We start from the raw sequence: 25,963 nt of genomic DNA on the forward strand, positions 1-25,963 counted from the left end.
TGTTGAGAACAACCATTGTCGCCAATACACCTTAGAACTGCTGCCAATCCAAACATACTGAAGGAAATGCAACAGTGGGCTGACTTGGTAAGGGGCAGTTCCATCTACTCATAAACACTTCCAAAATACTTTACTGAATACTTTCAAAGTATATTCAAAATGCTCTTAGAAAAATGGAAGAGTCTGAGAATAAGGTACCAGTGCTTGAAAAAACTTTAAATAACCCATGTCTTAATCATGGCCCAACAGAGGTTCTCTGGTTTGGTAGAAAGGCTGACCAGTGATGTGAGATCTCCTTTGTCTTGGATGGGGTTACACTCCCCTTGAAAATTCATATTTGCAGATTAGGAGTACTGCTTGACACAGTGATCACCTTAGAAAGCCAGATGGCTGCTGTGGCTCAGAGTGCATTTGCCCAGTTTCTGCTGGTGCATCGGTTGTGTCCATTCCTAGTTCAGCCAGTTCTAGCCACAATGATCCATGCCTCTCAAATGGACTATTGCTATGCTTTCTACTTGGGACTATCCTCGAAGTCAGTTCAGAAGCTGTAGCGAGTTCAGAATGCTGCAACTAGACTGCTGGTTGGGGCAAGCTACTGAGAGCATGTGATCCTGATATTACAGCAATTATACTGGCTACCAATCTGCTCCTGACTCTGAGCACAATTCAAGGTGTTTTTTTGGCCTTTAAACCCTACATGACTTGGAACCAGGGTATCTGAAGGACTGTCTTTTTCCCTATTTCCTCCCCTGGAGTTACCAACACCATCACAGGGAGAGGCCCTTCTGACTGTCCCATCAAACAAAGAATTCTGATTGGTGGGTGGGTACATGGCAGAAGGCCACTTCGGTAGCAGTCCGACAATTGTGAAACAATCTCCCCAGTGAATTGAGCTTGACCCCTTCACCTTCAGGAGACAGCTTTTAATTTTGAATAGCTTTTTAACTTTTCATTTAGGACAGTTTTTAAACAGCTTTTAAACTCTTTTTTAAAAACTTTTAAAAATATATTTATGATGCTTATATTTTATACTGTAAGCCACCTTGAGCACCTTTGGAGCAAAGGTAGCTAACAGATGTTTTAAATAAATAATAAATACATAAATAAGCCTTCCGTCAAAATTCAGATAAATTCAGAAAAATTCACAACCAGATATTTTGTAGAGATACTTGAGACAAGATTACAAAAATTACAAAACTGCAGTAAACTGTATGAATATGGAGTGCATTTCAAATATTGTCACTGAGCTTTGTGAATCTAAAAACGAACAAGATGTATGGCATGTAGCATAGGAAATAAATATATATTGTGACCTCTCTGTATTGCTAAGGTTTCCTTTTCTATCTTTAAACTTATTTTTCATGCTCACTTTATGAATTGATATATTTTTTCTTCATTACTACTGTATACTGTCCTTATTTTCTCACTTTTGTATTCCCAATACTGCAGATCTATGGCTCACAAAAATAAAACTGCAGTCCGGGACTTTGTTTTACTTGGGTTTCCAACCACAGCAGATCTGCAAGTGCTTCTGTTCGTGATATTCCTTGTGATCTATGCCCTGACACTGCTGGAGAACATCATTATCATCACTGTGATAAAAACCAACCCTCTGCTTAACAAACCTATGTATTTCTTCCTCAGTAACCTCTCTTTCTTGGAGACATGGTATGTCTGTGTGATTGTCCCCAAGCTTTTGGTCAACTTCCTGGTGGAAGACAAGAGCATCTCTTTTGAAGGGTGTATGACTCAGCTCTACTTTTTCAGCTCCCTCATATGTACAGAGTGTGTCCTTCTTGCAGTCATGGCATATGACCGATACGTAGCTATCTGCAATCCATTGCGTTATCCAACTGTCATGACCCAGCGTCTCTGCATGCAGCTAGCGGTGGGTTCATGGCTAATTGGTTTCCTGGCCTCAATGCTAAAGGTTGTCTTCATATCTCGCCTGCCATTTTGTGGCCCTAACATTATTAACCACTTTTTCTGTGACATTTCACCCTTGCTAAATATGGCATGTGAAGATATGACAGTGGCTGAAATTGTGGATTTTGTCCTGGCCTTGATCATTCTGTTGTTCCCACTCCTGGTCACCATTGTTTCTTATATCTGCATTATTGGCACCATTTTGCGCATTCCCACTGTGCAGGGTCGGAAGAAGGCTTTCTCCACATGCGCTGCTCACCTCACTGTGGTAGTCATCTTCTTCTCAGCTACTCTCTTCATGTATGCGCGGCCAAAGAGGATCCACCCTTTTGATCTCAACAAACTGGTATCTGTTGTATATACCATTGTCACACCAATGTTGAACCCTTTCATTTATTGTTTGAGGAACCAAGAGGTCAAGGGAGCACTAAAGAAAGCTTTCATGAGTACCTGGTCTCTCCCCAAAGCTTTAATTCCTGTCACCAATACTAAGTGGGACAGATAGTCTTCAGAAACATTCTTGGATTTTTTTTCATTTTTAGTTGAATTTGCTCATTAAGGACAAGGATTTCAAGGAAAGGGATTGGCACCTGAGAAAGTTTTTTTTTTTTAAAGTCGTTATGGTGGCAAAAATGAAATAATTAACTGTATCGTTGATAGTTTGCTGCTGTACAATGGTAAACTAAAATCTATTTTCTTTTTTTTAAATTATATTTTATTCAACGTTTTCAATAATATTTTTAAAACAACAAGTACCAATTAACAACATAGTACATTACATACAACAATCAGAAAAGTACACCTCCTGTTACATGGTTCAATACTCAATATTCAGTTATTTGAGTGGCTGTTGTGTAACAAAAATAAATAGGAAAAGCTCTGTTAAACAAAATTTTCTGAGGTAAGTAGCCTCAACTTGATTAATGGTAGAGCCTGCATATATTATATCGTATCACATTTTTCAGCCAAATTTGTTTCTCAACATGACTCACAAAAACAAAGAATAATATAAATGATGATATAATTCTAATTAACAAAAGAAAATCCTGGCTTTTCAGAACCCCAAAGGAGACCAAGGAGGCATTTGGCAGGGGAGAATTCTAAGTATCTTTAATGTATAATGTCTTCAGTTGTTCAGAAGGAAGCATATGGATCTGGCCACTCTGGTCCCAGTCAATGACACAGTAATCTGTTGATTCACTTCCGCTGGAGGATCACTGGAACAAGTCTCTATTCTACATGTCAATATAATATTAATTTCATAATGTAAGATAAGAGATCACTTAGGTTGCTGAAAATTTAGAAACACCTGCTTCAGCTATGAGGAAAAAGCTAAGGATAAACTGTAGGTCGTATTTATAGAAACTTATTTCCTTGTATCTGTTGTCCAGATCTTGTGATATCCGAGGAGTCAGTCAGAAGCAGTGTTAGAGCAGCAGCCTCAAGCAACATGCTTGACTGTTGGGCCTCTGGGTGGGAGTTCATATTAAGAACTACAAGTTCCAGAGATCTTTTGCATAGGCAGGAAGGAGGGACTCCTGGTGGGAAGGGCAAAGCATGGCACCATAAAAGAGTGGGAGAAAATGAGGCTGCTGCTTCTGGTAGGATTTGCAAAATGTATGCATGCGTCTAATTGATTCACAGTCACAAACACACACATTCCTTGCTGCCATGTCTGGTGGCAGTATAAATACAAACCAGGTAGCCAGAAACATAAGGAGGTAAAAAGGGAACACAAAGAATCCCAATCTATCCTCAACTTTTTTTCAGATCAGACAAGGCCTTTCTGCAGTCAGGCAACAATACAGAAACTAGGGAAGAAGATGAACAAAATCAAGATGAAAATGATTTCAATGTAGAGATTGAGTCAGTGGCAACTAATTTTCCATGAAGTGAGCATAGCCCTATGGATTCTTTGCATACTGCCAGTGATCGTGTAATAAACCAGAAGAGTTTCAGCAAAAACTGCAGGGGCAAGAAAATTTGGCCACCTAGCCATTTTTGTCTATTGAGCGTGAACTTGCAAGAGAAATGGACTTTGAGGGCCTTTTATGATTTTCAAAGACAAAAGACCAGAAAATTAAGCTTTAAGTTAAATGTGGTCTAATTTTGCAGCCACATTGGTCCATTCGGGCTTTTTAAAAAGACATTGAAAGGTTAATCTCTTTTTGGCGACCAAAAAGTTATGAAATAGTTAGCAAGCTGGTAGGTCTCTTAGGCTGGGTGTTATTATTGAACACATTTGCAAAACCTGCCATATTTCAGAAACACAGAACATGTAATAGGAATTTCATAATTAAAACGTCTTTGATGTATCAGGAGATTGTATGTATGGGATGAGGAATTATGGTGTTCATGTGTGGAGGAGGGGTTTACAATTTTCAACTGAGCTCCCCAAAATAATGCTTGAGCCCTGCATACAGTGTCCACCTGCCCATTTTGTCTTCCAAACAACCTTTTGTTTAAGGCTAGGTTGAGACAATGGAACTGACTCAAGTTTTGTGGTGGAGTAGATGTTTCATATAGTGTTGCCAGGTCCTCTATCTTCCCATTGGGAGATTTGAGACCTGGCACTTACCTTCTCCCAGGCTGTTTTAAATCCTTGTGCATGCTCCAGTGGTGACGTGATGAAGTCACTTCCGTAAGTGATGTCACCATGCCGGCTGTGTGAGCACTTCCATGCTTCACACAGAGCTGATTGTGCCAGTTTGGGGCCCAAATCGGCCCCAAAGGAAGTGCGGAAATGCTCCCGCAGGCTGCGCAATGACATCACTTACACAAGTGACATTGCTGTGCTGGTAGGGAGCATGTGCACAACACACACCCCTGAGGTGCCTGTCAGTGGTGGGCAAGCTCTGGGAGCTTGCCCCCTCCCACCAACTTCCCAGTGATTGGCAGACGAGGGGGCAAATCCCGGAGAGTGTGTCCGCCACTGGCGGGCACCTGGGAACCCTAGTTTGATACCAAGTTTTCTGGATCCATCCTAGTCCAACACTAATCACTACACTACACTAGCTCTCAAAGCCTTAAATGGTTTGGTCCTGAATATCTTATAGACTGCCACTTCTGTGATGAGGTTGATTAGGTGTTCTTAAAAAAAATCTTCCTCCAAGGAGCTCCGGGCTTGTAAAGAACTTAGATTGTGATTTGATGACTAGTCTAATGGTACCCTGAGGTTTGAGACCAGGCACTCCAGTACTATCATAGCACTCTAACTACTATACCAAAATGGTTCCCCTTACTTATATTCTACAATCATCATTTATAATCTATGGCCTGCACCCTGTTCTAAATGAGTTTTATGAAAGTACATTATACTGCACCTGGGCTTTCCTTACTCAGCGTGTGGTTCATTCCCTCGCCAGGCTTGTCTTATTTCCAGGAGGTGTGAGGAGGTGGGTATTCCATTTGGTTCAACCTACTGCAACAGTCATTTTTTGGTTTTGCTCTGCTTCTCTGGCAGCCATTTTGGAGTAGCACTCACCCCTCTCAAAATTCCAAAGTTGCCGGCAGGCTCAAAAGTGTTGGGAACCCATAGGCAGAAGTGCAGACTTTTATCATTTGAATTCTATGGCTTCAACTAAATGACAGGAGTGATATGAGCCATATTGGAGGTCTCCTGACTGAGTCATCCTGCAGTCATATTGTACTGTGGGGATTCACATTTAAAAATCATTGTAGCTCTTGGTGCAGCGGACAGCAATATAGGAGGGGGGAGGATTCTGCCTTCCCTCCCATGACCTTTCCATAGTGAAAACAGCTTAGGGGGCTGTTTGCCCATTCCTTGGGTTCCACATAGCCTCAATCACATGATGCACCGAACAACTAGGCTGCTTTTAAAGATGAGTCCTTCTGGTGTGACTACAAGATGGGTTGGGGAATCCCCAACATGGCTCACATCACCTATACCACTGAGATGAGCCCTATGGCAGTAATCTTCTGTATAGATCAGGGTGATAAACATTAATTTTAGTTTTGCAGCAACCCTCTGAAGTAGGTTAAGTGAGATATTTGAGTTGTCCACAGCCATGCTGTGAGCTTCATAGCTAAGCAGGAATTTGAATATGGATCTCCCCTTCGTCCAAGCATGTCACAGTGGCCAGTGCACCAGAATGGTATGCAGATAGGGGTCGTGTTCAGAATTCCCTACAAGATACCAGTGAATCAAAAGTGGTCCGATAAGGGCACTTGAGATGTGTAGTAAAAATTGGCTTCTGCTTCTTTGTTCATGGAAATGAGAACTGTAGATCTGGAATAAGACTCTATAGATTTAGAATAAAGAGATGTAGAAAAATTAGAATGGGAATCAGGGCCAAGCTACACATGACGAATGACACTTGAACGGCAAGTGTATTTCTCCCTGTTCACTTGCCCTCCACTCAATCCACTTGCCGTTCAAGTGTCATTCGTCATGTGTAGCTTGGCCCTCAGTTAATCTGGAGAACTGAGTTTGATTCCCCACTCCTCCTCTTAAAGCCAGCTAGGTGACCTTGGGTCAGTCACAGCTTCTCAGAGCTCTCTCAGCCCCACCCTCCTCACAGGGTGATTGCCATGATGATAATAATAACACACTTGGTAAATCGTTCTGAGTGGGCATTAAGTTGTCCTGAAGGATGTTATATAAATTGAATGTTGTTGTTAAAACTTTATCATTTTTGAAAGCACATTACAACTCCCAACTAATTAAATGGGTTCTGATCTGAAATACTATGCATGTTTGAGATTAAGGGGCTTTATGTTGCAACCAAACCCCATCTGTAAAGGCTGTGATCTGGATAAGTCAAATAACCAAGAGTAATTGGGAATTAAGATCTATGCAGCTGTGCTTGCAAGAGTGTTTTGCCAGCAAATCCCTGAGTATAAAGTGGAAAGTTTTAGCTCCCTTGGCAATTCTACAACCAAAATACTGTCATCTGAATTCTTATACAGCAGCCTGCTAGTCACAGTGCTTTTTATTACAAGCCATATATTATCACATGTATCCACCTTATAAAAAGCCAGACCGTTGATCCATCTAGCTCCATATGAGCTACTTTGATTTGCAGTGACTTCCCAGGGCCCCAGAGAACAGCCTTCCTGCTAGCTGAGATCCTTTCACTGGGAATGAAGACTGTACATATAGAAAACATCTACTCAACCACTGAGACTTAGCCTCTTACTGATAATTCTATTTCTGGTTATATCACGGTGTGACTTGTACATAATTAGCTGAACAATTCATTTGCCGAAGACAACATGGGGTGATGGAGTGGAACAGTCTTCAAAGTAGCTGTCAGGTTCACTAAAAGGATCCTCAATTCCTCAGCACTGAACCGAAAGAATACCAGAAACAAGTTAATTTGAAAAAGCTCATTGAAATTCACCCTGCAGTTCAGGTAACAGGTCACGTTCTATTGGTTTGGGTTTCTTTGGTTTTTGTAGATTCCACTAAAAGTTCCAGAGGAGATTGAGGATGAAATGGAAAGAAAGGGACATGGGAATAAAGAATTTAGTTCTGATCCAGTGAAGCATTCTATACCCATATCTAAAGAAGTGAGCTGTGTGACCCATGAAAGCTAATATTGAAATAAATGTTGTTAGTCTTTAAGGTGCCTCTGGATTATTATTCTTATTTTGAAAATCATCAGACCTGAAACAGCTGCAAATGTGATTTTAAACAAAAAAATCCTTTATTAAATGTATTTATTTAATTCATTCCGCTTTTCCAGTGAGATTCAAGGTGGATCACATGATATAGAGCAGTGTAGTCACACAGCATCCAATAGACAACGCAACAGGACTAGGATTGCAAAAGTTAGCAAAAGCAATGAAATAAGGAAGATTTATCAGACATAATATATGATAAGAATTGCAGAAAATGGAATTACTGAAGTAGAAGGCAATGCAGTAAGAGCAGGATAATACATGCTAAAATCATTGGACTAGATTACAAACTCTTCCCTTTTTTTAAAAAAAAGTATCCCCCTGTACCTAATAAAACAGGGGGTGATACTATTTAAGGAAAATTATCTTTCAGCTACAGCTCTCTGGGTCATAGTCAATGTATTTCTTCCTTGAATCATTTGTTACTGCAGAATCTTGCTTCCTCAGGCTGCCACCATAGCAAATCATCTATCCCTTTTTGCTGTGTCATACTACATGGAGATAGAGGAAAGAACTGAAGCTGGATTTGTTTGTGTGTGTGTCTGTGTGCACACGCACATGTGTGTTGGGGGGATTGGCCTCAGATTTCAACAACTGCTTATTCTTCAACTGAATTATTTAGTTCTATGTTTCAGGTACAGTAGGAAGCTATGGGGTGATGGTGGTGATTTAAAATACAAGGAATGTGAATCTAATTTTCCATTTCCCAAATAGTTATAGTATGGCTTGATTTAAAAAATGAGCACAGTTGTTGGCAATTGTGCTTAAGAATGTGGAGGCTGCACAGCCATAAAATTAAGAGCTGAAAGAAACTTTCAACAGATTCCTCAGATCTTAGAAAGTCAAAGGGGCAGCCTGGTCAGGTCTCTACTGTGGTCCTTTACTGAAAAACATTTTCTTCTAGCGCTCAGTACTTTTCAGTAGATTGAATGAGGCTGGTCTTACATGTAAGGCCAACAGAATGTGTTCCACATTGGCGGGTCCCTTCTGCAAAAAAAAAAAGGTATAGCATGATTGAAAGCAAAATTTAGGATGCAAACCACTGTTGCTGAATTTTGTGAATTTGAAATGAACAAGCTCAGGTTTCATTAAATCCGTATCTCTTCTCTTCAATATTTCAAGGTTCCTTCTTTAATTTTTTCCCTACCATATTGCCTTTTCTCATTTTTTTAATGGTTTACCTGCTTTCTCCTCATTATCTCACATTTTTCATTCCCATTGCTGCAGATCTATGGACCACAAGAATAAGACTAAAGTTCGGGAATTCATCTTAGTTGGGTTTCCAACTTCCATGGAACTACAAGTGTTTCTATTTGTGATATTCCTTGTGGCCTACATCTTGACACTCCTGGAGAACATCATTATAATTGCTGTAATAAAAATCAACCCTCAACTTAACAAACCCATGTATTTCTTCCTCAGCAACCTCTCCTTCCTGGAGACATGGTACATCTCTGTAATTATCCCCAAGCTATTGGTCAACTTCCTAACTAAAGAGAAAAGCATCTCATTTGAAGGGTGCATGACACAGTTTTATTTTTTTAGCTCCCTCTTATGTACAGAGTGTGCCCTTCTTGCAGTCATGGCCTATGACCGATATGTGGCTATCTGCAACCCACTGCACTATCCAATGATCATGACACAACACCTTTGTGTGCAACTTGCTGTAGGTTCGTGGCTGACTGGCTTCTTGATCTCAATGGTGAAAGCTGTCTTTATCTCACGCTTGCCATTTTGTGGCCCTAATATCATCAATCATTTTTTTTGTGACCTTTCACCCTTGCTAAATATGGCCTGTGAGGACAGGACTTTGGCTGAACTCGTGGATTTCATCCTGGCTTTATTTATTCTGTCAGTACCACTCTCAGTCATTATTATTTCTTACATCTGCATTCTTGGCACCATTGTGCGTATCCCCACTATTCAGGGGCGGAAGAAAGCCTTCTCCACTTGCGCATCTCACCTCACTGTGGTCATTATCTTCTTTTCCACCACTCTCTTCATGTATGCCCGGCCAAAGAGGATCCACCCTTTTGATCTGAACAAATTGGTATCTGTCATATATACTGTTTTCACTCCGATGCTGAACCCTTTCATCTACTGTTTGAGGAACCAAGAGGTCAAGGGAGCTCTAATGAAAACTTTGTGTAGTTCTAGGGGTCTCCCCAAAATCGCAGCATCCACCAGTAATCCTGAATGAGGCATTAATGTTGAGTTCCTCAGAAATATCCTCAGAGATTGTCTGTTTTATCTTGCTGGATAGGTGGTTGCATTTGGGTGGGAGGATTTACGGCAGAAAACCCAAATAGTCATCATGATGGGGAAAAGAGCCATAATTAACTATACAACTAAGGGCCAAGCTACACATGACGAATGACACTTGAATGGCAAGTGGATTGAGTGGAGGGCAAGTGAACAGGGAGAAATACACTTGCCGTTCAAGTGCCATTCGTCATGTGTAGCTTGGCCCTAAGATTTTGCTACTTTTAAATGGTAACCCAGCATTTGCTGTCTGAGATGAGCTGGCTCAGCTTGCCTTAGGTTGAGGCCAACTACTGACCATTTTAATAGTACGTATAAAATCTTTGTATACAGTGTTTTATTCATTTATAAATTATTAATGATTATTCATCACAGCCAAAATTATCTCCACAAGAAATTTATAGGACATAGAGATACAAATACTATTGAAGTTCTGTTTAAATATTCATTGTGAAGGAGTTTGTCATATGAGTTGGATCTGGTTGTAATGGCCTTTCACTATGATAGCCTCATTGGGAGCTAAAGGGGAGGGGGATGCTATCTGCTGAAACTGGATTCAGATATATTTTGTATTGATTGTCTTACTATTCCTTATAATGAATCTCCAAGGTATCCCAATATCATAAATATGATATATAAATGCTGGATCCTATATGCAAGTCCACACTGGACCTGGTGTTCTTTTTTCACACAGTTTATTGAAATTTATATTACATTAAGATTATGTATTTATGTGCAGGTATTCCTAATCAGTACTATTTTTATCCTTACAACCCTGTAAGGTAGAATAGACTGAGAAGTGGTATTCAGTCTATGTAACGAAGTTGAGATTAGGACACAGACTTCACATTTTTTTCAATGTACCACAATGGAACTCAACAAGCTATTCACTTGCTTTCCCTCCTGCATTTAATAGGTGTATTTAGTGGCTGGAAACTCTGATCAGCCAATGGGAAAGAGGAAAGTGATAATGACATTTATGAGTAAACACTAAAGTAACAAGAGATTCACTCCTCATGTGGATCTCTGGTTTCAGCTTTCCTTTTATTAATTTAATTTCATATCATGTGTAAATAGTGGATCAGCTTGCTCATATATTTCAGTAAATCTGTAAACACTTCATGAATGGATTTACAGTGATCAGAATTCATAGTGATCAGACTGGCCTTCAAAAAAACAGTTGCTGCTTGGGATGGAATTCTACTTGGAAGGCAACAATATAAACTTCAAGAAGCTCTGGATCTTCCGGATAGTGAGTGGGACTATATTATCCAATCCTTTCTTTATGAGGTTCTGTAGCAGCTACAGTCCAAAACAGAGAGTTCATAAAGCATTACTTAGAAGAAAATAACATTGGCAGATTGAGTAACAGGGTTTTAACCCACATGTGAGGTGGACCATACATGCGCCACTCAGACTTTGTGCCTGCTGTATTGAGAGGCAAAAATTCTATGTAATGGTTTTTTAGTATTTGACAGGATTTGATAAATGTAATGCAATATTTATGTGGCTTAGATGAAACAAAATGAAGGCTTTTGCACCCAGGTCCTTTTCTTTTCTTTTCTTTTCTTTCTTTTTTTTAAATTTATTTTTTTTAAACCAAACAAACAAACAAAAACAATGTACACAGGTCCTTTTCTTTGAAGAGGTAGCCTGCCTCTCTGCTTGTGTAAAATTTCAGAGTCTAGTGGTACTCTGCCAAAGACATAAACTTTGATTCAACAAGATCACCAGAGCAGTGCAGTGGTACAGGAGTGATACAGGAGAAACAGATCTGGGAGATACAGGTTCAGATCCTCATTCTGCCATGGAAGCTCACTGGGTGACCTTGGGTTGGTTACACTCTTTTAGCCTAACCGACCTCCCACAGTGAGTATAAATATCTCAATAAAAATCAAATAAATCCAACCAGTTTTTTTTTCAGTTGGTGTCACTCAATTCTTCTCCATACTGCATCCCCCACGGGAAACCACTTCAATTTTTCACCGTTGCAAAAACTGGTTGCATCCAGTTCATGCAAAGGGAATACAGTGGACTTAAGTCAAAGTGCTGATGTACTTAAGTATAACTAGATTACCAACATATATTAATACTATGGCAGAATGCTCATAACGTTCTTTTTTTTTTTAAGTGCCCTACGCCTTCTCAGGATATAAGTAGTACAATCTCTTCCAGCTTATTTTGATTTCTTGACAGTTCCACGTTATCGACGATTATTTATGTTAGCCAGATTGAATGCCATTCCATCAGGAGAGTTGCTGGGACGCTTAAATAGGGTTCCCTATTCTGAGTGACTCTGCCAATGTGGCTCTGGCCAAATAGACACTCTTCAACACTGTCTATTTGAATGTAATATTATAAATGCCGCAAGAGACAGATGGATTAAGCCCTATATCCATGACCCAGGAAGTATAGAGGACAATTTGAGGCTTCTTTTAGCCAGGGTGGATTTTAATACTAAGAAAAAAACTTATTAAATTTTTAAGACTATATAGACTATATGTTAAAAGACTTTCCCCCCTATTTTAACTCTAATTCTAGTGTGGCACTGCTCAGAGCTGAATAGGCTCTATGAGCAGTATCATTAAAGTACATTGGGAGAAACCAAAAACAAAGTAAGAAAAATAAACTCAAAACAATTGAATGAGTAACCAAAAGGATAAAAAAGACAGGATAGGAAATAAGACAATTTTTATAAAGTCTCATCAAAAAGCCATAAAGATTTGCCGTATGTGGTCTCTCTGGCCAGAAAATATATATATATATATATATATATATATATATATATATATATATATATATATATATATATATATATATATATATATATATATATATATATATATATATATATATATATATATATATATATTTGTACAAAAACAAAAACTGTACCAACACATTTCAGCAACAAATTTGGTTAGTACATTCACATCAATCAATGTATATTACAAGAAGACATATATACCATCACGTACAAATCCCCTTTTGAATGACCTACTATACTAATCAGGTAAAATTCTTAATGCACAACACTATTTTTTAAAATGGTGTCTCTTCACAATGTAAATTTATTCCAATTGACACATCCTAGTGTATCAATAAACAGTTATTATAAAACTTAGTCAATATGTAGCTCTCTCAATAAATATCTGTACATGTTAAACTTAAAGGAAGAAATACCTCTGTTATGCCTGGCTGGCTACTTGCCCTGAATATGATGAGCAGGTGTTTTTTCCTAGGCAACATTGCTATTCACTCATTCATGGCAGAGAGGTGTGTGTAAATGAAGGAGTGCAATGGGACATTATTGTTGGTTTTCCTCTCACAGTTCAGTCTGTCTTCTCTCTCCCTTAGTGCATTAGTGTCCTGTACATGCTTTGTAGGAGGGGGACACTAGATAATGGGAGCCATGTAATGACATCTTGCCAAGCCCTCCCCACAAATCTGGAACTGGCCCTAGGGCTAACAAACTGGCCCCAAAGTTTTCAGACATGGTTCATCAAGGGTCATCTTGGAACAAACAATAAATGTTGTTTTTTTTAAAAAAATCTGGAAGTATTTTGTTTTAAAGCTATGAACAGACATGAGGACGAATTTGGACTAGAGCTGTGGTTATCTTTTCCTGTGTACCATTTTTGCAGTTCTCACCTGCCAAGTTGCCCCCTGGGAGAAAACATATGGATAACAATTGAGTGATGTATGTCTCTGCCCATGAGGCATGAAAAATCTATGTTTACCAGATGGCTCACCATGGCTCCAGCCTTTGTCACCACTCTGTGCTCTAATTGGAGCAAAAATATGGAGTTGGAAGTGATATGATGCTATAGGAGTGCCCCAGCTCTCTATGTTTTTTGCTATAGAGGTATTGTACCCAAATCTCTATGGTTTTTCCCATAGAGATTGGGGGGATTCCTAGAGCATTGTGATGTCACTTCTGGGTAGAACCTCTCATCCTTGCATTTTTTGCTTCTGCTGTAGTGAAGAAGTCAGCTGGCAACCCTAGAAACATCTCTAGGGTGGGAAGAGCATTTATATTGGGAAAATAACATGAAGAAAAAAGATTTAGGCTCATTTGTCCCTTCCCCAACTCAGTGGGCTTGATTGAAATTGAAGACAATTTCTTTTATCCTTTAAAAGAAGAACGCCAGTGTGGTGTAATGGTTAGAATGATGGACTAGGATCCGGGCAACCCAGGTTTGATTCCCCACTGTGCCATGGAAACTCACTAGGTGACCTTGGGGACATAAAAACTCTCAGTTTAACCTACCTCACAGAGTTTGTTGCAAGGAAAAAATGGAGGAAAAGACAACACCTTGGGTCCCATTGATGAGAAAGGTGGGATAGAAACAAAGTTAAAAAATAATAAAAGTAAAAGAATCTGAGAGATCTTAGTCAAAAATCTCCATATAATATCTAACACAGTTAAGGTTGCCAGGCCATGCCTAGCAATAAGGGCTGCCGGCGGCAGGCCTCCCACCACAGCAGAAAGCCTTGGCAGCCCAAAACATGGCACTTAATATAGTTTCCTTAAATGAGCAACATGCCTTATTTGGCACACTGTGCAGATACAGAAAAAAATGATGAGTATATTTGTCCTCAACCACACACAAAAGGACTAGGGCTGGCTACCTCCAGGTCACTTGCAACTGATCTCTCTCGACTACAAAGATCCTCTGGAAAAAATGGCCGCTTTGGAGGGTGGACTTTATGGCATCACATCCCTGCTGGGCTCTCTTCTCTCCCCAAACTCCACTCTTTCTAGGCTCTCCCCTGCTTCTCCATGAATTTCCCAGCCTGGAATTGGCAATCCTAAAAATGCCAGCAGTTCACTTCTAAGAGCAGATAATTGCTACAACCTTGATTTTTTTTTGGCTTATTCAAGTGATCATGTTTAAATTTTGAACCTGCACTGGTTATGGAAACCTCAAGCAAAGAAATAGAACCTAAATAGGCTTGTCAGGGCCAAGCTACACATGACAAATGACACTTGAACAGCAAGTGTATTTCTCCCTGTTCACTTGCCCTCCACTCAATCCACTTGCCGTTCAAGTGTCATTCGTCATGTGTAGCTTGGCCCTCAGTTGAATACGAAACAGGTATGAGATGGAAGCTACTTAGTGTAAGGATGATGAGCAACTCTCAATAGACTTTACTGCAGGAGTAGAAGTTTTCTTTATTGATAAGCTGCCAGTTTCATACACTCACTCCATCTTTGCTAGGAATAATGGGTACAGATACACATCAAATAGATATAAGTTGAACAGTGTGGGCAATACTCAAGCCCTTCCCCCCATCTAACCTCATCTAGCACTCAGCAAGAAAGCATCCAAGCAGGGAGGAACAGGAGGAAGGAGAGGTGGAGTGTTCAAGGTCATGCCAGTGTCTCTCCTTGGGAAGGAAAAGGGAGGGTACAGATAATGGTGAGTGCAAACATTTCTCTTACATATTTCCCCATCGCAAGTCCGAGCAGTAAGTTTACCATCTTGCGCAGTCTAGTCCAACTACACTTTCAGGGTTCAATCATGATATAAAGCATAAGGGACCGAGCCAGAGCATGACAGGTAATGGCAAGCACCTGACATTCAGTCATTAGTCAATCAGAAGAAATACCTAAAGATGCACAAGGGCAAAGCAAATTATATGAGTGTGGACACAGGTTTGCACAAGCGCTGTGGACAGAATACCTAGAAATAAAACCAGGTTATTGCGGCCAAGCTGAAGAGAAGCAAGAGGAGTGAACCCTACACTGGACACTTTCACAACTGGCTGCCAGTAAACTTCCTAATCCCCACTGCCAGTGCCCACGGCCGGGTTTCTGGCACCCACAGCCAGCCCCATGTGTGCATGCATGCAGTGAGTGTGTGCGTGCATGCCACGAACTGCATGATGATGTCATCACGTGATGATGTCATCATGCGGCAAAGCCAGGCCCATTGGCTGGCAGGTGGCTGGGGCTGCACACTGAGGCTGCCCACGCTCCTCACGCAGCCCTGGTCGCCTGCTGTGCCTGGCCTGCGGCTGCTGCGCCCAACCGGAGGCCTATGGCTGCGGCGGCATGAGGCTGGCTGGCTTGAAACAGCTGCAGGCCAGGCACACCAGCTCCGTGGTGCATGCCTCCCCCCTGGCAGCCCTTCTGGCCCCCCAGCACTGCGGTGCCTGCCTCACCATCTCAATGATGATGCCGGCCTTGCTAATCTCTCTAAGCTACTTAGCTTTGTTTATTTAATTTACACAAGGAAGAGAAACACATACTTTTTCTTCGACTGATGAATAACAAAGCACTGGAAAACACTGCAAACAAAATGCAGTGGTTTTAAGAAAACATAGTCAATATCCTAATTTATTTTTATTTATACAAATTCATTAAAAAAAAAACCCTGTATTTCCCTCATGGGTCAGTTCCTTTTGCTGTGATCAGGAATTAGATCAACTTTCCTAATAATAGCTTCTAGCTGTTCACATCTGAATTCTCAACAATATAGCAAACGAATGGGGTGAGGACATCTTCTGAGGCTATGACCCCTGGGACTGAAAAGCTAATTTTCAGGCCTAGTCCCAAGGTGGGGAGATGAGAAGATAAGGAGGTAGGCGTACATGGAATAGAACAAATCTACTTCTCTAACACACATTGCATGTGACTGTGTAGCAAGACAAGGGCAAAAAACCCTCCCACCCTCATATATAACAGGTAAGATCCTTTATTTCTTCGTTTACATAATTGCTCGTAGTGTTTTGATTGGAAGACCTACATGTGTACAGAAGGAACATGTACTCGGTGGGTGTGGCATATAGGCTAGTGAAATGTTTAAATTTGCTGAGTAGTTTACCTAATGAATCTATTTCATATCTACATGAAAGCCAGTGATGTCTATATGCGAGTCAGTAGGGTTAGTAATGGATGGTCAGTTGGATAGACTTGTGTTCCTGGAAAACCTGCTGGATGTCAAGTGAAGAAAATGCATGCAACTCACAATGAAAAAAAAACATAAAAAACATTTGTCTTCCTTTTATCAAAATTAAATAATTCAGAAATTCAAAACATAAATAATGAAATTCTTAAATTCATATTATTTAATATTTAACATATATATAATTTTGTACTTTCAAAATTGCAAGAGAATGCAAACCATCAAATGATATTGCATTGTATGTATCTTTCTGTCCTTACCAATCACGAATACATTCAGCTTTCAGAGAATGGATGAAACAAACAAGACCAACGTCAGTTATTTTATCCTTCTGGGATTCCCCACCTCTGCTGAACTTCAGGTACTGCTTTTTGTCCTGTTTCTCTTAGCGTATCTCCTGACCCTCACAGAAAACTTAATCATCATTTTAGTCATCCGTCTCAACAGTAACCTTCACAAGCCCATGTACTTTTTCTTGTGCAACCTCTCCTTCCTAGAAATCTGGTACATCACAGTCATCGTCCCTAAAATGCTGTCAGATTTTCTCGCACAAGATAAGCATATCTCATTTCAGGGCTGCCTGACACAGTTGTATTTCTTTGTCACCTTTGTGTGCAGTGAGTATATCCTTCTGGCTGTCATGGCCTTTGACCGCTATTTGGCCATATGTAACCCATTGCGTTACCCAGCTATCATGAGCAATGTCTTCTGTGCCCAGCTGTCAGCAGGCTGTTGGACATGTGGCTTGATTACCTCTGCCATCAAGCTCAGCTTCATTGGCCGGCTGAAGTACTGTGGAACTGACAAGATCAACCACTACTTCTGTGACATTTCACCCCTCTTGAATATCTCCTGTACTGACTCTTCCATGGCTGAGCTGGTGGATTTCATCTTGGCTCTTATGGTGATTATGGTCCCACTTTGCATTGTTGTGATGTCATACATCTACATTATTTTGACTGTGCTGAAGATCCCTTCAGCTGAAGGCAGAAAGAAAGCCTTCTCCACCTGCAGTTCTCATCTCACAGTTGTGGTGCTGTTCTACTCTACTACACTCTTCACCTATGCACGGCCCAAAGCCATGTATGCTTACAACTCCAACAAATTGGTATCTGTGCTCTATACAGTTGTAGTGCCCCTTCTGAATCCTCTCATATACTGCCTCAGAAACAAAGAAGTCAAGGATGCCTTGTGGAAGACACTGTCTACTTAGAAATAGATCCCAAATGTTTTGTACTCGTATACTGTTTTTATCAAAGATAGCCATGAGCTCCAGAGAATTTTGTAGGCAAGTCTCTATACTTTTACACCAGTCTTAGGTGAAGTGAATAGGGTTGCTCTGGCAATATTTTGACAATTGGGGGACAGTCATGTTTGTTCCTGGCTGGCTATTATTGTTATCATTATAATTAATATTATCCTTATGGTTGTTGTTCAAACAAAAAGTGTACAAGGTTCTAACTATTGTGTGAATAAAAATAAAAACTGGGTTTTGAAAATTGATTTCATTTATGGCATTTAAGTGTCCATTATGTTGATAATTAATAAAATATTATAAATCATTACCCTGTTTAAAGTTAGTACTGTGGGGCCAAATTTGTGAAATTGCAGGGCAATACTTCTGGCTAGCATTGTTACGGGGAGGTAAATTTCTTTTTCCAAAATTCTTTTTTAAAATATAGCCATTGATGCCTCTTAGTCTTTTTTTTCTTTTAAAAAGGGAACTTCTCTTTCATTTCTTGTTGATTTCTCTTTGAAGATAAATTAATGTTCCATTTTCTAGCTTCAGTCCTTGCAATTGTTTTCATGTTACACACCACAGAATGGTGCTTTAGCAGGATGATAGGAAATCTTGGGAAGACATTGTCTGCCTTTGACCATCTACAGAGTGAAATTCTGAAATTCTGCAGAACTTCCCTTCCTGCCCCTCCTATCTCCAAATTTCTCTTTAATCAAAATGGAATATATTGGAAACAGACTCTGGATTATTAAAAAGAAAAAAAAATGAAAGGTTTGTTGGATTTCAGAGAGAAATTAGGTAGAGAAGAATTAAGAACATTTCTCTTGACAATGCTTCCTCTGCCCAGGTACAGATACCAGAACTCCAGAAATGATCTTTAGCCGTTCTGTATGCACCGGCTTTAGCCATTCTGTATGCACAAGCTTACTTATCAAGTTTTATCCTGCCCTTTATCTAAGAAGCTTGACACAGCGTTCTTCTTTCTCCCCTCTTCCATTTTATTTTCATGGTAGCCCTGTGAGTTATGTTGAGCTGAGAGAGTAATGGGCTCAAGGTCATGCAGTAAGCTTCAGGGCTGAGTGGGGACTTGAATGTGGATCTTGCCTGTCTCAGTTGACTCACTAACCACTCCACCACACGACATAGATAGTTAATTGCTTGGAGTAACTGCAGAACCTTGTTGTTTCCTCTCATTTTCTACCAGCGCAGTCTGCCTGGTTTATCAGGAATGGACCAACCTCCAAACACTCTTGGTGAACATGAGAACGTCATCTAAGTATGGTAGATAGTAACTTAATGGGCTCCCCCAACTCCCTCCTGTTTGATTTCAGGAGTGTGCAATGTTCCCCTTGGAGAAAGTCAAGATTTTTTTAATGCTGATATTGCCCATACAGTAGGGAAATTTTAAAGTATTTTAATTTTCAGATGGCAGGATTATTCCATGGTATGTAGTAAAATCTGAGGTATCTAGGGCTGTTCAGGTGTGTCAACTGGATCTAACTTGACAAGATGAGCTATCTGACCAACCACAGAATTTCAGGTTACAGTACATTTGATACCTTCAAGTGGGCTCTCTTTCTTTGGAGGTATTTAGGAAGACACTAGATGGCCACCTGACAGCTATGATGATTCTATGACTCAATATGAATGTACACAGAGTGGGAGAGGGAGGGCATGAAGGGATTAGCCAATGCTAGACTGTCATGGTACTTTCTTATATGACCAGGGTAATATTGATCTCCTCTTTGAGATCAGAAAGGAATTTTCCTCCAGGTCAGATTAGCTGGGGATCCTGCACGTTTTTTGGCCTTCTTCTGGCATAGAGTAGGGGGCATGGGATGGTGAAGGGTGGGGGGGAGAGATAGCTGTGAATTTCCTACATTGTGCAGGGGGTAGGACTAGATAACCTTTGTGGATTCCTTTCAGCTTTATGTTTTTATATTTCTAAGTGAATCAATGTTTTCTCCCCCTACTCTGTCCTGATATGCACACCCCAAATTACTTTTGGAGAAAAATGTCAGTTGTCAATTAAAATATATTTTTAGAAAGGCAAATGCATTCTAAACATACCATATGGTTGTTTGAAATCAACACTGGGTTCAATCTAAGCAGCTTTTTCTAACGATGTTGCCCAGTTCCCCTCCTTATTACAACCCCTTCCACAATGATTTTTGTACATGCAGGTCCAGTGGTCCCCAGCGTAGCCATTTTGGGGGGTCAAAGGGACCCCTCCCCACCAGAAAAGCTGCTTGGATCCAATCTATTTCAACTTATATTCCTTTCTGTTAACAATGAACTCTAATAAGAAAAGGTATATCAAGAAATTCATCAATTAGAAATGAAGACTCATGTTTATATAAATGAAGCAAGGGACAGGTTTGGTTTAGACATAACGCAAAACCATATTTTAACTATTGTTAGCTTGTGGAACCAGCATCCAGCTTACAAAGGATGTTTACAATTCAGGTTTGCCTGGACAGATGCTGGTTTCATCACCTTCTCTTTACCCAACCTTCCCTGCATTACCCTGGCTAGTGCTCCAGCCTGCATTGAGATGAGGACAATCCCATCACGCAAAGGTTTAAATCAGGTTGTCCACATTCATATGCCACTCAGAACCTTAATTATGTTGAAACCATCATTTAAGATCTTGGTTTGAGTTCACTTAACTAATTATGGTTAGTGTTGCTGCTTATATTTGCATAACCAATGCCACACTAACCATCATTCCAGAGGGTAGTCATGTTTGTCTTTTACAGCATACATATACAAGAATCATATAACACCCCAAAGACTAAATAATATTTGATTCTAGCTTAAGCTTTTGCTGATTACAGCCATCTTCTTCAGAGGTGCAGTAACCATGGTTTGATTAATTAAGCCATGGTTTTGCATGCCATCTGAAGAGAAACACAGCTTTTTCAATGATTAGATACCTCCCTATACACTTTGTTTCACTGACTCACTGCAGTGAGTCCAAAAAGTCTAATCATGTACAGGTCTAACATTTTGGAAAAGTTTTCCAGTTAATTCCCTGGAAACGGAACATATGTTGTTGCCTACCTCTAGGAACTGTCCGTTCATCTTGTCCCAGCTGACCTAAACTGTGAAATCTGAAGTACAGAGTAAGACTGTTAGTAAAGACTATTAGATCCATGCAGGATGAAAGCACCTAACACCACAACTGTTCCGCTAGGTTTTACTCACACTGTGTTTCAAGCTTAGAACTACTCAATCCTGATACAGTAGAAACAGTTTGTTATTTCAGTCCACTCTTTCTACTACTAGGAAGGAAAACACACCATTTTTTTCTGCATTTCCATCCGCTGCTGTGCAAACTCCCTATTTGATGGAATCCCTCAACACAAAATTCAGAAAATGGTAAGTGATGTTTCTTTACAGATATACATTTTCTCTGCTCAGGGGAATAATAGATGGGTGCTGAGGAAAGACGTGTTTGGCATGATCTTTTACATATTTACTTGGAAGTACGTTCCACTGAATTCAATAGGGCTCACTCCCAACTTTTCAAGTATGCACAGGACTGCAATTTTTAATATCCATCTACACAATTGCAAACATTACCCTGATTAGAATAAGATTAAACCTATACCTAAATCAAGTGATTAAAATAATCAAAAAGACTTCATTCATAAAATAGTGTGTATGGGGTGTTCTCAGTGGGGGAAACAATGGCTTACATCTAGAGAGCCCTCTGCTAAGTGAAATTTGTTCTCCGTCTGAGGAAGGGAGGCTTCCTCTATTGAAAGAAGATCCCTACTTAGTAAAAAAAAAAAGGTCTTTAGATTTAATGCAGTGCATTTAAGATTTGGCCAATACAATCTATACTCCACTGAAACAAATCGATTCTGGGCCAAGCTACAAGTGACGAATGGCATTTGAACAGCAAGTGGATTAAGTGGAGGGCAAGTGAACAGGGAGAAATACACTTGCCGTTCAAGTGTCATTCGTCACTTGTAGCTTCACCCTCTAACAGTGAAATTTGAAGCAGAGTGACTCCAATCTAAGCCCCATAATCTTACAGTGCAATCATATGCAGAGTTACTCCAGTCTAAGGCCATTGAAGTCAATCATACCCTTCAAATCATAAATATGATTTCTAATAGCAAAACATCACTAAGATTTTTCAGTATGACTTGACTAGTTTTGTGGAATTTATTTAAAGGGGACATATATGAGATTACAGACTCATTTTCAAATGATACATGTATTTTAGTGGCTTTCAGTTATAGCTGAATTGCATAGACTTTCTGGATGTGTATTAGAGGCACTGAAAGTTCTTATGCATTATATTCCATTTTATGCACAATATGATGCTCTTAGCAATAAATTGTGACCTCTTAGTCTTCTAGATTACCCAGCACCTCTAAGCAGCTGACATTTTTGAGAATCTAGCATGGGTGGCCATTATTTGTGGCTTTGCAACAAAGTTCCTCCCAAATGGCAGGGGCATTTGAAGAGGCCTGTACTAAGGTCTGAATCATATAATCACCCTATGGACTGGTGCGCACCTTTGAATTAAAAGTCATTATGTCTCAGAAAAAAATACAAGTTGCACAAAGAGACATAGAGAGATTTCCTATTTGTAAATGCCATGTAAATAACAGATATCTTCTAGGTAAGAAGAAAAGTATATATTTATGGTCATATACTCCTTTCCCAATGTCTCCCTTTCAGCAGACTGGGAAAATTAGTCCCAGTTCTCAAGCACCATGCTCCATGTTCAAGAGGTCATTTATAAAGGGAATAGTATAGTAGTTTTAATATCTGTGGGAAAACGCCATATTATTGCATAATTTAATGCATTATTATACTTTTTATTCCACTTTTAAAAAAAAAAACACAATTCAGTTTTATTACATTGTTTTGTGTATGCATTATGCTATTTTTATTGCATTAGTTTTAAATTTTGTAATCTGCCTTGATTCTCAGGGAGAAAGAAGCCTTATAAATGAAGAAGAGAAGTAAATAAATACAATGAGAGGCAGGCATCCTAGCTTAGCATTATTAGCTTATTTTAAAGTTTCTTTTAAAAAGGTAAACATCTTCCTTTAATTTGTCATATTTTAACAACAACAACAACATTCAATTCATATACCGCCCTTCAGGGCAACTTATCACCCACTCAGAAAAGCTTACAAAGTGTGTTATTAATATTCCCACAATAATCACCCTGTGAGGGGGGTGGGGCTGAGAGAGATCTGAGAGAGCTGTGACTGCCCCAAGGTCACCCAATCCAGCTGGCTTCATGTGGAAGAATGGGGAATCAAACCCAGTTCTCCAGATTTGAGTTCTGCCGCTCTTAACCACTACACCAAACTGACTCTCAAAAGCAATGGTTTGCTGAAAGCTTAAATATTAGTTATTAAACACTTCCTGAGCAGTGCCACATAAATATGTAGTCAATAATGTATCTTCAATGCACTACACCCACTCTGTGCAACAGTTTACTAATATCCCTCATTTTTTATAAATGAAGAACTGAGGCAGTCAATGAAATGCCCAAGGCTACCTGGTGAGCTGCAGGTGGGAAGTGAATCATCCTTGATCGATATTTTATTTGGGACAAGGTCGATAATCTCACCTACAGGAAGATGGAACAAGTGTTTACCAACCACACATCCAGACAGAAGCAGAAGTTTAACAAACTACAGGAAAAAAGACAGACAAGCCCAATGCTCGACAATGCACGCATTGTCATCAATCTGACAGACCGTCAACTCTCACCAGAAGAAACCTCCATCTTGGCAAAGGGAGGAAACTTTGCAGTCACCCCCACCAGAATTCCTGTGGAAGACATCATTGCAAATGTAGAAGCTGCCATCCGTCATCTACCTGAAGAGGAAGCTGAGGAAATAAGAGGAGAGACAGCCAGGATTCTACGAAAGCCAAAGCTTCCCAGCAGCAATATAACACGCAAGGAGAGAAATGCCATCAAGACCCTCAATGTAGATCCAGACATCATCATTCTACCAGCTGATAAAGGCAATGCTACAGTGATCATGAAAACGGAGGAATACAAAAAGAAGATTAAGGAACTCCTGGACCCCTCCACCTACAAAAAACTAAAACGAGATCCCACTTGCAAAATCACCAGGCTAACAGATGCGCTGATCAAGAATTCCTCACTACATCCCGACACGCACAGCAAACTATGCAAGACAGAAGCACAGCCACCTAGACTATATGGACTCCCCAAAATACATAAAGATTCAGTCCCACTCCGACCCATTGTGAGTGCCATTGGTTCACCGACATATGAATTAGCTAGACATCTGGCAGATCTCCTGCAGGACCACATCGGGAAAACCTCGTCTTACATCAAAGATTCAGCAGATTTCATCAACAAAATCAGTTCTCTGAAACTCAATCCACAAGACATACTTGTCAGTTTTGATGTTGTATCCCTGTTTACCAAGGTTCCAGTAAAAGACACTATTGCACTGATTAATCAGATTTTCCCAGAGGATGTAACAGCCTTATTCCATCATTGTCTGACAACCAGTTACTTCCAATGGGACAACGAATTCTATGAACAGATGGATGGGGTGGCCATGGGGAGCCCACTCAGCCCAGTTATAGCAAACTTCTACATGGAACATTTTGAAAAAACAGCTCTAGAATCAGCACCCCACAAACCCAGTGTATGGTTCCGGTTTGTGGATGATACATTCATCATTTGGAGCCATGGGGAGGAAGAATTGATGGAGTTTTTGAATCATCTCAACAACATCCACCTGAACATACAATTCACAATGGAGAAAGAAAGTGAGGGAAAACTCTCATTCCTGGATACCTTGGTCATCCGCAAAGCAAACTTTCAGTTAGGTCACAAGGTCTACAGGAAACCAACTCACACTGATCGGTACTTACACAAAAACTCCAATCACCACCCCCGACAGAAAAGAGGCATAATGAAAACATTAGTGGATCGTGCAAGACGGATATGTGAGCCGCGCTTTCTCAATGAGGAAATTAATCATCTAAACCACGCACTTCAGGCAAATGGCTACTCCAGAAATGAAATCCGAAGAGCAATCAAACCCAGGATGAATCAAACAACCAAAGAAAAACAGTCTCCCACAGGAAAAGTGTTTTTGCCATATATCAAAGGAATTACTGATCAGATGGGAAAGCTTATGAAAAAGCATAACCTTCAAGCAGTATTCAGACCCACCCGAAAAATACAACAGATGCTACGATCAGCAAAAGACAGCAGAGATCCCCTCACCTCTGCAGGAGTATACCGTATACCCTGCAGCTGTGGACAAGTTTACATCGGGACCACAAAGCGTAGCATCCAGACAAGAATAAAAGAACATGAAAGACACTGCAGACTTGGACAGCCTGAAAAATCAGCAGTGGCTGAACATAGCCTAACTCAAACAGGGCACAGTATCTTATTCCAGGACACCAAAATACTGGACAACACTTCCAACTACTTGGTCAGACTGCACAGGGAAGCCATTGAAATTCACAAGCATAAGCAAAACTTCAACAGGAAAGAAGAAACCTTAAGAATGAACAGAGCATGGGCTCCAGTTCTGAAAAACACCAGGCCAACAAAACACTCCACACCCGACAATAGCCCTGCAGAGAAGATTAGCACATCAAGCACCAATCCATATGCAAAAGAACCGCCTCAGGATACAGTGAAGCCTCCCGCCATTAGCATTCCACACCCTGGGAAACTCTTACAGAATGACTCAGCTCAACCCCACCCCTCCTGAGTAGATACAAATGACCTACATCTTTTCCACACTGTGACACTGAGAGATCTCTGTCTTTTGGTGCTACACCTCTGAAGATGCCAGCCACAGCTGCTGGCGAAACGTCAGGAACTACAATGCCAAGACCACGGCAAGACAGCCCGGAAAACCCCCAACAACCATCGATATTTTATTTACTGATTCACCCAGAAAATTGGCCTCTATACTTTCTCTTTTTTACTTTTCTTTTT

At 40.2% G+C, this 25,963-nt stretch overlaps 3 protein-coding genes across 3 annotated transcripts; all 3 read left to right on the plus strand.

Moving 5' to 3' along the window:
* Window positions 1–1,453: 1,453 nt before the first annotated feature.
* Window positions 1,454–2,431, plus strand: LOC129339206 (olfactory receptor 6B1-like). The gene has a single exon (XM_054993804.1). It carries the CDS (start codon window positions 1,454–1,456, stop codon window positions 2,429–2,431), a length of 978 nt encoding a protein of 325 aa, XP_054849779.1.
* Window positions 2,432–8,800: 6,369 nt separating this feature from the next.
* LOC129339207 (olfactory receptor 6B1-like) lies at window positions 8,801–9,769 on the plus strand. Its single transcript, XM_054993805.1, has one exon. It carries the CDS (start codon window positions 8,801–8,803, stop codon window positions 9,767–9,769), a length of 969 nt encoding a protein of 322 aa, XP_054849780.1.
* Window positions 9,770–17,031: 7,262 nt separating this feature from the next.
* Window positions 17,032–17,955, plus strand: LOC129338480 (olfactory receptor 6Y1-like). The gene has a single exon (XM_054992753.1). It carries the CDS (start codon window positions 17,032–17,034, stop codon window positions 17,953–17,955), a length of 924 nt encoding a protein of 307 aa, XP_054848728.1.
* The last annotated feature ends 8,008 nt before the right edge of the window (window positions 17,956–25,963 follow it).

The sequence above is a fragment of the Eublepharis macularius genome, chromosome 12 (genome assembly GCF_028583425.1).
Source record: "Eublepharis macularius isolate TG4126 chromosome 12, MPM_Emac_v1.0, whole genome shotgun sequence".
In the NCBI taxonomy this organism is placed as follows: Eukaryota; Metazoa; Chordata; class Lepidosauria; order Squamata; family Eublepharidae; genus Eublepharis; species Eublepharis macularius.